The sequence below is a fragment of the Trifolium pratense genome, linkage group LG4 (genome assembly GCF_020283565.1).
Source record: "Trifolium pratense cultivar HEN17-A07 linkage group LG4, ARS_RC_1.1, whole genome shotgun sequence".
Taxonomy (NCBI): Eukaryota; Viridiplantae; Streptophyta; class Magnoliopsida; order Fabales; family Fabaceae; genus Trifolium; species Trifolium pratense.
Window position 1 is genome coordinate 57,674,767 of NC_060062.1, and position 15,860 is coordinate 57,690,626.

The following is a 15,860-nucleotide window of genomic DNA, read 5'->3' on the forward strand; positions in this document are numbered from 1 at the left end:
GGTAATACCAGTCCCGTTAAATTTATGCTCTCACATTTTCCTTCTGCTCCTATATTACAGAATCTTAAGACTCGTGTGTTTGGTTGTGTTGCTTTTGTTCATGTTCATAAACAATATCGCAACAAGTTGGATCCTCGTGCTGTCAGGTGTATCTTTCTGGGTTACACACCTAACAAAAAGGGGTACAAATGTTATCATCCTCCCAGTCGTAAAATTTTTGTCTCCAAAGATGTCACTTTTCATGAAAATGTGTCGTACTTTTCTCGCCCTCAGTCTCAGGGGGAGAATGTAAATGACTTAGAGTCTGAGTCTGAGCTTCTGGTTATGGGTCCTAGTCTCCCTAGAACACACGTCCATGCACCCACTCTTGAACCTGAGTCTATAAGTGTTCCTTGTCCTCCAATGTCTTCTGTTTTGGAGGAATCAATACCTTCAGTACCAACTCGGGTGTATCAGAGAAGAAGTAAACTTGTCCCGCTCCAACAGCAAACTCAATCGTATGATCCGGTGGTAAGCACTGAAAATGTCCATCCTATAGATAATTCTCATATTTCTGATACTTGTGATACTGACCCGAATGATGTACCTCTTGCTTTGAGAAGAGAAAAGAGATCATGTCCCTCCATATATAGACGTCCTACGTCTAATTTTGTCTCTTCTAAACAACTCTCACCACAATGTGAAGATCCTATGAAGTTATGTTATGATAATAAACATTCTGTCAAAGAGAAGCATAAATTAATAAAGGCGGGTTTACCAGCACAACAATTCAACCAACGTACTTGCAAGCTTGGAATGCTTGATAACCATTCATCAGCTTGAGGGGGAGTGTTGTAAATAGTATATTATTATTATTATAGATTTTATTCAGTTATACTTAGCCTGTTAATTAGACCCATTAGGTATAGCATACTCTATTTAAACTCTTGAATGATTGTACTCAAATTGATCAATTCTAATGTTAAAACCTATTTTATTCTTTTATTCTATATTCCAACAGATACGAATTTAATTTATTACTTAACGATAAATTAGTACACTTGCTAATTTTGTCATCAGCTTCCTCAGCTGAAATCCTGCTATTTGGGCATAGGCAAAGCATTTTCTGTCCAACACAAAACACCCACATTAAATAAACTTTCAGTAGATCAATAAATGATTTTAAGCAACTAATTTTCAATCTGCTTAGGATGAGACTATATTTTCATCCATATACTATAACATTATGATACTGTGTTATTTTCTATGGTACATAAGTACATTGATACTTTTTAGACAATTGTGTAAAATATTTTACTATGTTAGTGCATAATAGATAAATTCTTATTGTAAAAAACAATTCATAAAGATACGAGGCAGTTAATTTACCGAAAGAAGATCAAGACCATCTGGTTCAAGCTTAGGGAATTCAGCTGCAAGGTCCTACAAAATCCAATAGTTTCCATACATTACTTATTGGCTGGCCTAAATTTATAAAATGAAATGGAACAAAAAACTGATCAAAAAACCTGCAAAACATGAATACCTTCGGCTTTATGGGAGGGTCAAATGCTTCAAATTCAATAAAGCTGCACATAGAAGCCACACCAGGCCAGTTTTCTTCTGTTGGCATGCCAAGCAAACTTCACATATTAAAATATCCAATTAATTAATTTAGCTTGTTTCAAAAGTGCAGAGAAATCATACAAATAGAAATAGTCATAGTTACTGTGTTTTGATGAAATTACCAAAATATCTCGGTCAATATCTTCGGTCCATCGTTACAAATAAACAGAGGTTGGAACTTAATCATCTCAGCAAATATGCAGCCCATAGACCAGATATCAACTGCAGTTGAGTAGTTGGTAAAACCCAGCAAAAGTTCAGGTGCTTTATAACAAGGATCACCCATCTGAAAATCAAAAATAAAATTACAAAAGCATTAATTTCATCAAATAAACTACACCATCTAACTCAAATTCTAATTGGCCAAAAAGCATTAAAAAACGACTACAAACAATAAAATAGGCCAAAAAGCATAAAAACGACTACAAACACTAAAATTGGCCAAAAATCATATAAACGACCTAAAGTAGGCCAAAAACCATAAAAATGACTACAAACACTAAAATTGGCCAAAAACAATAAAAACGACTACAAAAACTAAAATTGGCCAAAATCCATATAAACGACCTAAATTAGGCCAAAAACATTAAAAACCACTACAAACATAAAAACGACTAAAAACACTTAAATTGGCCAAAAACCATAAAAACGACTACAAACACAAAAATTGGCCAAAAACCATATAAACGACCTAAAATAGGCCAAAAACTATAAAAAAACAACTACAAACACTAAAATGGGCCAAAAACCTTATAAACGACCTAAAATAGGCCAAAATCAAATAAACGACTACGAACACTAAAATTGGCCATAACCCATAAAAACGACTATAAACACTAAAATTGGCCAAAAACCATATAAACGACCTAAAATAGGCCAAAAACCATAAAAATGACTACAAACACTAAAATTGGCCAAAAACCATATAAACGACCTAAAATAGGCCAAAAACATTAAAAACCACTACAAACATAAAAACGACTAAAAACACTTAAATTGGCCAAAAACCATAAAAACGACTACAAACACAAAAATTGGCCAAAAATCATATAAACGACCTAAAATAGGCCAAAAACTATAAAAAAAACGACTACAAACACTAAAATGGGCCAAAAACCTTATAAACGACCTAAAATAGGCCAAAATCAAATAAACGACTACGAACACTAAAATTGGCCATAACCCATAAAACGACTACAAACACTAAAATTGGCAAAAAAAATTATATAAACGACCCTAAAATAGGCCAAAAACATTAAAAACCACTACAAACACTAAAATAGGCCAAAAACCATAAAAATGACTACAAACACTAAAATAGGCCAAAAACCATAAAAACGACTACAAAAACTAAAATTGGCCAAAATCCATATAAACGACCCTAAAATAGGCCAAAAACCATAAAAACGACTACGAACACTAAAATTGGCCATAACCCATAAAAACGACTACAAACACTTAAATTGGCCAAAAACTAAAGAACGACCCTAAAATAGGCCAAAAACATTAAACCACTACAAACACTAAAATTGGCCAAAAACCATATAAACTACCTAACATAGGCCAAAAACCATAAAAATGACTACAAACACTAAAATTGGCCAAAAACCATATAAACGACCTAAAATAGGCCAAAAAGCATAAACACGACTACAAACACTAAAATTGGCAAAAAAACTATATAAACGACCCTAAAATAGGCCAAAAACATTAAAAACCACTACAAACACTAAAATAGGCCAAAAACCATATAAACGACCTAAAATAGGCCAAAAAACATAAAAATGACTACAAACACTAAAAATTGGCCAAAAACCAGAAAAACAACTACAAACACTAAAATGGACCAAAAACCTTATAAACGACCTAAAATAGGCCAAAATCAAATAAACGACTACGAACACTAAAATTGGCCATAACCCATAAAAACGACCACAAACACTAAAATTGGCAAAAAACTATATAAACGACCCTGAAATAGGCCAAAATCAAATAAACGACTACGAATACTAAAATTGGCCATAACCCATAAAACGACTACAAACACTAAAATTGGTAAAAAAAACTATATAAACGACCCTAAAATAGGCCAAAAACCATAAAAACGACTACGAACACTAAAATTGGCCATAACCCATAAAAACGACTACAAACACTTAAATTGGCCAAAAACTAAAGAACGTCCCTAAAATAGGCCAAAAACATTAAAAACCACTACAAACACTAAAATTGGCCAAAAACCATATAAACGACCTAAAATAGGCCAAAAACCATAAAAAAAAACGACTACAAACACTAAAATTGGCCAAAAACCATATAAACAACCTAAAATAGGCCAAAATTAAAAAAACGACTACGAACACTAAAATTGGCCATAACCCATAAAAACGACTATAAACACTTAAATTGGCCAAAAACTAAAGAACGACCCTAAAATAGGCCAAAAACATTAAAAACCACTACAAACACTAAAATATGCCAAAAACCATAAAAACGACTACAAACAATAAAATAGGCCAAAAAGCATAAAAACGACTACAAACACTAAAATTGGCCAAAAACCATATAAACGACCTAACATAGGCCAAAAACCATAAAAATGACTACAAACACTAAAATTGGCCAAAAACCATATAAACGACCTAAAATAGGCCAAAAAGCATAAACACGACTACAAACACTAAAATTGGCAACAAAATTATATAAACGACCCTAAAATAGGGCAAAAACATTAAAAACCACTACAAACACTAAAATAGGCCAAAAACCATATAAACGACCTAAAATAGGCCAAAAAACATAAAAATGACTACAAACACTAAAAATTGGCCAAAAATCATAAAAACGACTACAAACACTAAAATTGGCCAAAATCCATATAAACGACCCTAAAATAGGCCAAAAACCATAAAAACTACTACGAACACTAAAATAGGCCATAACCCATAAAAATGACTACAAACACTTAAATTGGCCAAAAACAAAAGAACGTACATAAAATAGGCCAAAAACATTAAAAACCACTACAAACACTAAAATTGGCCAAAAACCATATAAACGACCTAAAATAGGCCAAAAACCATAAAAACAACTACAAACACCAAAATTGGCCAAAAATCATATAAACGACCTAAAATAGGCCAAAAACAATAAAAAAAACGACTACAAACACTAATATTGGCCAAAAACCATATAAACGACCTAAAATAGGTCAAAATCAAAAAAACGACTACGAACACTAAAATTGGCCATAACCCATAAAAACGACTAAAAACACTTAAATTGGCAAAAAACCATAAAAAAAACTACAAATACCAAAATTGGCCAAAAACCATATAAACGACCTAAAATAGGCCAAAAACTATAAAAAACGACTACAAACACTAAAATGGGCCAAAAACCTTATAAACGACCTAAAATAGGCCAAAATCAAATAAACGACTACGAACACTAAAATTGGCCATAACCCATAAAAACGACTACAAACACTAAAATTGGCAAAAAACTATATAAACGACCCTAAAATAGGCCAAAATCAAATAAACGACTACGAACACTAAAATTGGCCATAACCCATAAAACGACTACAAACACTTAAATTGGCCAAAAACTAAAGAACGTCCCTAAAATAGGCCAAAAACATTAAAAACCACTACAAACACTAAAATTGGCCAAAAACCATATAAACGACCTAAAATAGGCCAAAAACCATAAAAAAAAAACGACTACAAACACAAAAATTGGCCAAAAACCATATAAACGACCTAAAATAGGCCAAAACCATAAAAACAACTACAAACACCAAAATTGGCCAAAAACTATATAAACGACCTAAAATAGGCCAAAAACCATAAAAAAAAGCGACTACAAACAATAAAAATAGCCAAAAACATTATAAACGACCTAGAATAAGCCAAAATCAAATAAACGACTACGAACACTAAAATTGGCCATAACCCATAAAAACGACTACAAACACTAAAATTGGCAAAAAAAAACTATATAAACGACCCTAAAATAGGCCAAAAACATTAAAAACCACTACAAACACTAAAATAGGCCAAAAACCATACAAACGACTACAAACACAAAAATTGGCCAAAAACCATATAAACGACCTAAAATAGGCCAAAAAACATAAAAATGACTACAAACACTAAAATTGGCCAAAAACCATAAAAATGACTACAAACACTAAAATTGGCCAAAATCTATATAAACGACCCTAAAATAGGCCAAAAACCATAAAAACGACTACGAACACTAAAATTGGCCATAACCCATAAAAACGACTACAAACACTTAAATTGGCCAAAAACTAAAGAACGACCCTAAAATAGGCCAAAAACATTAAAACCACTACAAACACTAAAATTGGCCAAAAACCATATAAACGACCTAACATAGGCCAAAAACCATAAAAATGACTACAAACACTAAAAATTGACCAAAAACCATAAAAACGACTACAAACACTAAAATTGGCCAAAATCCATATAAACGACCCTAAAATTGGCCAAAAACCATAAAAACTACTACGAACACTAAAATAGGCCATAACCCATAAAAATGACTACAAACACTTAAATTGGCCAAAAACAAAAGAACGTACATAAAATAGGCCAAAAACATTAAAAACCACTACAAACACTAAAATTGGCCAAAAACCATATAAACGACCTAAAATAGGCCAAAAACCATAAAAACAACTACAAACACCAAAATTGGCCAAAAACCGTATAAACGACCTAAAATAGGCCAAAAACAATAAATAAAAAAAAACGACTACAAACACTAATATTGGCCAAAAACCATATAAACGACCTAAAATAGGCCAAAATCAAAAAAACGACTACGAACACTAAAATTGGCAAAAAACCATAAAAAAAACTACAAATACCAAAATTGGCCAAAAACCATATAAACGACCTAAAATAGGCCAAAAACTATAAAAAAAACGACTACAAACACTAAAATGGGCCAAAAACCTTATAAACGACCTAAAATAGGCCAAAATCAAATAAACGACTACGAACACTAAAATTGGCCATAACCCATAAAAACGACTACAAACACTAAAATTGGCAAAAAACTATATAAACGACCCTAAAATAGGCCAAAATCAAATAAACGACTACGAACACTAAAATTGGCCATAACCCATAAAACGACTACAAACACTTAAATTGGCCAAAAACTAAAGAACGTCCCTAAAATAGGCCAAAAACATTAAAAACCACTACAACCACTAAAATTGGCCAAAAACCATATAAACGACCTAAAATAGGCCAAAAACCATAAAAAAAAAACGACTACAAACACAAAAATTGGCCAAAAACCATATAAACGACCTAAAATAGGCCAAAAACCATAAAAACAACTACAAACACCAAAATTGGCCAAAAACCATATAAACGACCTAAAATAGGCCAAAAACCATAAAAAAAAAAAAAAACGACTACAAACAATAAAATTAGCCAAAAACCTTATAAACGACCTAAAATAAGCCAAAATCAAATAAACGACTACGAACACTAAAATTGGCCATAACCCATAAAAACGACTACAAACACTAAAATTGGCAAAAAAAACTATATAAACGACCCTAAAATAGGCCAAAAACATTAAAAACCACTACAAACACTAAATTAGGCCAAAAACCATAAAAACGACTACAAACACAAAAATTGGCCAAAAACCATATAAACGACCTAAAATAGGCCAAAAAACATAAAAATGACTACAAACACTAAAATTGGCCAAAAACCATAAAAATGACTACAAACACTAAAATTGGCCAAAATCTATATAAACGACCCTAAAATAGGCCAAAAACCATAAAAACGACTACGAACACTAAAATTGGCCATAACCCATAAAAACGACTACAAACACTTAAATTGGCCAAAAACTAAAGAACGCCCCTAAAATAGGCCAAAAACAATAAAAACCACTACAAACACTAAAATTGGCCAAAATCCTAAATATCGACCCTAAAATATGCCAAAAACCATAAAAACGACTACAAACACTAAAATTGGCCAAAAACCATATAAACGACCTAAAATAGGCCAAAAACCATAAAAATGACTACAAACACTAAAATTGGCCAAAAACAATAAAACAACTACAAAAACTAAAATTGGACAAAAACCATATAAATGACCTAAAATAGGCCAAAAACCATTAAAACGACTACGAACAATAAAATTGGCGATAACCCATAAAAACGACTACAAACACTTAAATTGGCCAAAAACTAAAGAACGACCCTAAAATAGGCCAAAAACATTAAAACCACTACAAACACTAAAATTGGCCAAAAACCATATAAAGGACCTAACATAGGCCAAAAACCATAAAAATGACTACAAACACTAAAAATTGGCCAAAAATCATAAAAACGACTACAAACACTAAAATTGGCCAAAATCCATATAAACGACCCTAAAATAGGCCAAAAACCATAAAAACTACTACGAACACTAAAATAGGCCATAACCCATAAAAATGACTACAAACACTTAAATTGGCCAAAAACAAAAGAACGTACATAAAATAGGCCAAAAACATTAAAAACCACTACAAACACTAAAATTGGCCAAAAACCATATAAACGACCTAAAATAGGCCAAAAACCATAAAAACAACTACAAACACCAAAATTGGCCAAAAACCGTATAAACGACCTAAAATAGGACAAAAACAATAAATAAAAAAAAACGACTACAAACACTAATATTGGCCAAAAACCATATAAACGACCTAAAATAGGCCAAAATCAAAAAAATGACTACGAACACTAAAATTGGCCATAACCCATAAAAACGACTAAAAACACTTAAATTGGCAAAAAACCATAAAAAAAAACTACGAATACCAAAATTGGCCAAAAACCATATAAACGACCTAAAATAGGCCAAAAACCATTAAAACGACTACGAACAATAAAATTGGCGATAACCCATAAAAACGACTACAAACACTTAAATTGGCCAAAAACTAAAGAACGACCCTAAAATAGGCCAAAAACATTAAAACCACTACAAACACTAAAATTGGCCAAAAACCATATAAACGACCTAACATAGGCCAAAAACCATAAAAATGACTACAAACACTAAAAATTGGCCAAAAACCATAAAAACGACTACAAACACTAAAATTGGCCAAAATCCATATAAACGACCCTAAAATAGGCCAAAAACCATAAAAACTACTACGAACACTAAAATAGGCCATAACCCATAAAAATGACTACAAACACTTAAATTGGCCAAAAACAAAAGAACGTACATAAAATAGGCCAAAAACATTAAAAACCACTACAAACACTAAAATTGGCCAAAAACCATATAAACGACCTAAAATAGGCCAAAAACCATAAAAACAACTACAAACACCAAAATTGGCCAAAAACCGTATAAACGACCTAAAATAGGACAAAAACAATAAATAAAAAAAAACGACTACAAACACTAATATTGGCCAAAAACCATATAAACGACCTAAAATAGGCCAAAATCAAAAAAACGACTACGAACACTAAAATTGGCCATAACCCATAAAAACGACTAAAAACACTTAAATTGGCAAAAAACCATAAAAAAAAACTACTAATACCAAAATTGGCCAAAAACCATATAAACGACCTAAAATAGGCCAAAAACTATAAAAAACGACTACAAACACTAAAATGGGCCAAAAACCTTATAAACGACCTAAAATAGGCCAAAATCAAATAAACGACTACGAACACTAAAATTGGCCATAACCAATAAAAACGACTACAAACACTAAAATTGGCAAAAAACTATATAAACGACCCTAAAATAGGCCAAAATCAAATAAACGACTACGAACACTAAAATTGGCCATAACCCATAAAACGACTACAAACACTAAAATTGGCCAAAAACCATATAAACGACCTAAAATAGGCCAAAAACCATATAAACGACCTAAAATAGGCCAAAAACCATAAAAATGACTACAAACACTAAAATTGGCCAAAAACAATAAAACAACTACAAAAATTAAAATTGGACAAAAACCATATAAACGACCTAAAATAGGCCAAAAACCATTAAAACGACTACGAACAATAAAATTGGCCATAACCCATAAAAACGACTACAAACACTTAAATTGGCCAAAAACTAAAGAACGACCCTAAAATAGGCCAAAAACATTAAAACCACTACAACACACTAAAATTGGCCAAAATCCTAAATATCGACCCTAAAATATGCCAAAAACCATAAAAACGACTACAAACAATAAAATAGGCCCAAAAGCATAAAAACGACTACAAACACTAAAATTGGTTAAAAACCATATAAACGACCTAAAATAGGCCAAAAACCATAAAAATGACTACAAACACTAAAATTGGCCAAAAACAATAAAACAACTACAAAAACTAAAATTGGACAAAAACCATATAAACGACCTAAAATAGGCCAAAATCAAATAAACGACTACGAACACTAAAATTGGCCATAACCCATAAAAACGACTACAAACACTAAAATTGGCAAAAAACTATATAAACGACCCTAAAATAGGCCAAAATCAAATAAACGACTACGAACACTAAAATTGGCCATAACCCATAAAACGACTACAAACACTTAAATTGGCCAAAAACTAAAGAACGTCCCTAAAATAGGCCAAAAACATTAAAAACCACTACAAACACTAAAATTGGCCAAAAACCATATAAACGACCTAAAATTGGCCAAAAACCATAAAAAAAAAAACGACTACAAACACAAAAATTGGCCAAAAACCATATAAACGACCTAAAATAGGCCAAAAACCATAAAAACAACTACAAACACCAAAATTGGCCAAAAACCATATAAACGACCTAAAATAGGCCAAAAACCATATAAACGACCTAAAATAGGCCAAAAACCATAAAAAAAAACGACTACAAACAATAAAATTAGCCAAAAACCTTATAAACGACCTAAAATAAGCCAAAATCAAATAAACGACTACGAACACTAAAATTGGCCATAACCCATAAAAACGACTAAAAACACTTAAATTGGCAAAAAACCATAAAAAAAAACTACAAATACCAAAATTGGCCAAAAACCATATAAACGACCTAAAATAGGCCAAAAACTATAAAAAACGACTACAAACACTAAAATGGGCCAAAAACCTTATAAACGACCTAAAATAGGCCAAAATCAAATAAACGACTACGAACACTAAAATTGGCCATAACCCATAAAAACGACTACAAACACTAAAATTGGCAAAAAACTATATAAACGACCCTAAAATAGGCCAAAATAAAATAAACGACTACGAACACTAAAATTGGCCATAACCCATAAAACGACTACAAACACTTAAATTGGCCAAAAACTAAAGAACGTCCCTAAAAAAGGCCAAAAACATTAAAAACCACAACAAACACTAAAATTGGCCAAAAACCATATAAACGACCTAAAATTGGCCAAAAACCATAAAAAAAAACGACTACAAACACAAAAATTGGCCAAAAACCATATAAACGACCTAAAATAGGCCAAAAACCATAAAAACAACTACAAACACCAAAATTGGCCAAAAACCATATAAACGACCTAAAATAGGCCAAAAACCATATAAACGACCTAAAATAGGCCAAAAACCATAAAAAAAAAACGACTACAAACAATAAAATTAGCCAAAAACCTTATAAACGACCTAAAATAAGCCAAAATCAAATAAACGACTACGAACACTAAAATTGGCCATAACCCATAAAAACGACTACAAACACTAAAATTGGCAAAAAAACTATATAAACGACCCTAAAATAGGCCAAAAACATTAAAAACCACTACAAACACTAAAATAGGCCAAAAACCATAAAAACGACTACAAACACAAAAATTGGCCAAAAACCATATAAACGACCTAAAATAGGCCAAAAAACATAAAAATGACTACAAACACTAAAATTGGCCAAAAACCATAAAAATGACTACAAACACTAAAATTGGCCAAAATCTATATAAACGACCCTAAAATAGGCCAAAAACCATAAAAACGACTACGAACACTAAAATTGGCCATAACCCATAAAAACGACTACAAACACTTAAATTGGCCAAAAACTAAAGAACGCCCCTAAAATAGGCCAAAAACAATAAAAACCACTACAAACACTAAAATTGGCCAAAATCCTAAATATCGACCCTAAAATATGCCAAAAACCATAAAAACGACTACAAACAATAAAATAGGCCCAAAAGCATAAAAACGACTACAAACACTAAAATTGGCCAAAAACCATATAAACGACCTAAAATAGGCCAAAAACCATATAAACGACCTAAAATAGGCCAAAAACCATAAAAATGACTACAAACACTAAAATTGGCCAAAAACAATAAAACAACTACAAAAATTAAAATTGGACAAAAACCATATAAACGACCTAAAATAGGCCAAAAACCATTAAAACGACTACGAACAATAAAATTGGCCATAACCCATAAAAACGACTACAAACACTTAAATTGGCCAAAAACTAAAGAACGACCCTAAAATAGGCCAAAAACATTAAAACCACTACAAACACTAAAATTGGCCAAAATCCTAAATATCGACCCTAAAATATGCCAAAAACCATAAAAACGACTACAAACAATAAAATAGGCCCAAAAGCATAAAAACGACTACAAACACTAAAATTGGTTAAAAACCATATAAACGACCTAAAATAGGCCAAAAATCATATATACGACCTAAAATAGGCCAAAAACCATAAAAATGACTACAAACACTAAAATTGGCCTAAAACAACTACAAAAACTAAAATTGGACAAAAACCATATAAACGACCTAAAATAGGCCAAAATCAAATAAACGACTACGAACACTAAAATTGGCCATAACCCATAAAAACGACTACAAACACTAAAATTGGCAAAAAACTATATAAACGACCCTAAAATAGGCCAAAATCAAATAAACGACTACGAACACTAAAATTGGCCATAACCCATAAAACGACTACAAACACTTAAATTGGCCAAAAACTAAAGAACGTCCCTAAAATAGGCCAAAAACATTAAAAACCACTACAAACACTAAAATTGGCCAAAAACCATATAAACGACCTAAAATTGGCCAAAAACCATAAAAAAAAAAAACGACTACAAACACAAAAATTGGCCAAAAACCATATAAACGACCTAAAATAGGCCAAAAACCATAAAAACAACTACAAACACCAAAATTGGCCAAAAACCATATAAACGACCTAAAATAGGCCAAAAACCATATAAACGACCTAAAATAGGCCAAAAACCATTAAAAAAAACGACTACAAACAATAAAATTAGCCAAAAACCTTATAAACGACCTAAAATAAGCCAAAATCAAATAAACGACTACGAACACTAAAATTGGCCATAACCCATAAAAACGACTAAAAACACTTAAATTGGCAAAAAACCATAAAAAAAAACTACAAATACCAAAATTGGCCAAAAACCATATAAACGACCTAAAATAGGCCAAAAACTATAAAAAACGACTACAAACACTAAAATGGGCCAAAAACCTTATAAACGACCTAAAATAGGCCAAAATCAAATAAACGACTACGAACACTAAAATTGGCCATAACCCATAAAAACGACTACAAACACTAAAATTGGCAAAATACAATATAAACGACCCTAAAATAGGCCAAAATCAAATAAACGACTACGAACACTAAAATTGGCCATAACCCATAAAACGACTACAAACACTTAAATTGGCCAAAAACTAAAGAACGTCCCTAAAATAGGCCAAAAACATTAAAAACCACAACAAACACTAAAATTGGCCAAAAACCATAAAAACGACTACAAACACTAAAATTGGCCAAAATCCATATAAACGACCCTAAAATAGGCCAAAAACCATAAAAACTACTACGAACACTAAAATAGGCCATAACCCATAAAAATGACTACAAACACTTAAATTGGCCAAAAACAAAAGAACGTACATAAAATAGGCCAAAAACATTAAAAACCACTACAAACACTAAAATTGGCCAAAAACCATATAAACGACCTAAAATAGGCCAAAAACCATAAAAACAACTACAAACACCAAAATTGGCCAAAAACCGTATAAACGACCTAAAATAGGACAAAAACAATAAATAAAAAAAAACGACTACAAACACTAATATTGGCCAAAAACCATATAAACGACCTAAAATAGGCCAAAATCAAAAAAATGACTACGAACACTAAAATTGGCCATAACCCATAAAAACGACTAAAAACACTTAAATTGGCAAAAAACCATAAAAAAAAACTACGAATACCAAAATTGGCCAAAAACCATATAAACGACCTAAAATAGGCCAAAAACCATTAAAACGACTACGAACAATAAAATTGGCGATAACCCATAAAAACGACTACAAACACTTAAATTGGCCAAAAACTAAAGAACGACCCTAAAATAGGCCAAAAACATTAAAACCACTACAAACACTAAAATTGGCCAAAAACCATATAAACGACCTAACATAGGCCAAAAACCATAAAAATGACTACAAACACTAAAAATTGGCCAAAAACCATAAAAACGACTACAAACACTAAAATTGGCCAAAATCCATATAAACGACCCTAAAATAGGCCAAAAACCATAAAAACTACTACGAACACTAAAATAGGCCATAACCCATAAAAATGACTACAAACACTTAAATTGGCCAAAAACAAAAGAACGTACATAAAATAGGCCAAAAACATTAAAAACCACTACAAACACTAAAATTGGCCAAAAACCATATAAACGACCTAAAATAGGCCAAAAACCATAAAAACAACTACAAACACCAAAATTGGCCAAAAACCGTATAAACGACCTAAAATAGGACAAAAACAATAAATAAAAAAAAACGACTACAAACACTAATATTGGCCAAAAACCATATAAACGACCTAAAATAGGCCAAAATCAAAAAAACGACTACGAACACTAAAATTGGCCATAACCCATAAAAACGACTAAAAACACTTAAATTGGCAAAAAACCATAAAAAAAAACTACTAATACCAAAATTGGCCAAAAACCATATAAACGACCTAAAATAGGCCAAAAACTATAAAAAACGACTACAAACACTAAAATGGGCCAAAAACCTTATAAACGACCTAAAATAGGCCAAAATCAAATAAACGACTACGAACACTAAAATTGGCCATAACCCATAAAAACGACTACAAACACTAAAATTGGCAAAAAACTATATAAACGACCCTAAAATAGGCCAAAATCAAATAAACGACTACGAACACTAAAATTGGCCATAACCCATAAAACGACTACAAACACTAAAATTGGCCAAAAACCATATAAACGACCTAAAATAGGCCAAAAACCATATAAACGACCTAAAATAGGCCAAAAACCATAAAAATGACTACAAACACTAAAATTGGCCAAAAACAATAAAACAACTACAAAAATTAAAATTGGACAAAAACCATATAAACGACCAAAAATAGGCCAAAAACCATTAAAACGACTACGAACAATAAAATTGGCCATAACCCATAAAAACGACTACAAACACTTAAATTGGCCAAAAACTAAAGAACGACCCTAAAATAGGCCAAAAACATTAAAACCACTACAACACACTAAAATTGGCCAAAATCCTAAATATCGACCCTAAAATATGCCAAAAACCATAAAAACGACTACAAACAATAAAATAGGCCCAAAAGCATAAAAACGACTACAAACACTAAAATTGGTTAAAAACCATATAAACGACCTAAAATAGGCCAAAAACCATAAAAATGACTACAAACACTAAAATTGGCCAAAAACAATAAAACAACTACAAAAACTAAAATTGGACAAAAACCATATAAACGACCTAAAATAGGCCAAAATCAAATAAACGACTACGAACACTAAAATTGGCCATAACCCATAAAAACGACTACAAACACTAAAATTGGCAAAAAACTATATAAACGACCCTAAAATAGGCCAAAATCAAATAAACGACTACGAACACTAAAATTGGCCATAAACCCATAAAACGACTACAAACACTTAAATTGGCCAAAAACTAAAGAACGTCCCTAAAATAGGCCAAAAACATTAAAAACCACTACAAACACTAAAATTGGCCAAAAACCATATAAACGACCTAAAATTGGCCAAAAACCATAAAAAAAAAAACGACTACAAACACAAAAATTGGCCAAAAACCATAT

The 15,860-nt window shown here is 31.6% G+C and overlaps 1 protein-coding gene across 1 annotated transcript in view; it reads right to left on the reverse strand.

Annotated features, from left to right (window-relative positions):
* Positions 1-973: 973 nt before the first annotated feature.
* The window catches only part of LOC123923014 (cyclin-dependent-like kinase 5), an 18,299-nt gene continuing 3,412 nt past the window's right edge, over positions 974-15,860 (reverse strand). Inside the window, exons 4-7 of the mRNA XM_045975663.1 lie at positions 1,728-1,891; positions 1,526-1,622; positions 1,369-1,422; positions 974-1,105 (exon numbers count right to left, since the gene is read on the reverse strand). Of these exons, the coding sequence (XP_045831619.1) occupies positions 974-1,105; positions 1,369-1,422; positions 1,526-1,622; positions 1,728-1,891 (447 nt within the window). The remainder of the gene's footprint in view (positions 1,106-1,368; positions 1,423-1,525; positions 1,623-1,727; positions 1,892-15,860) is intronic.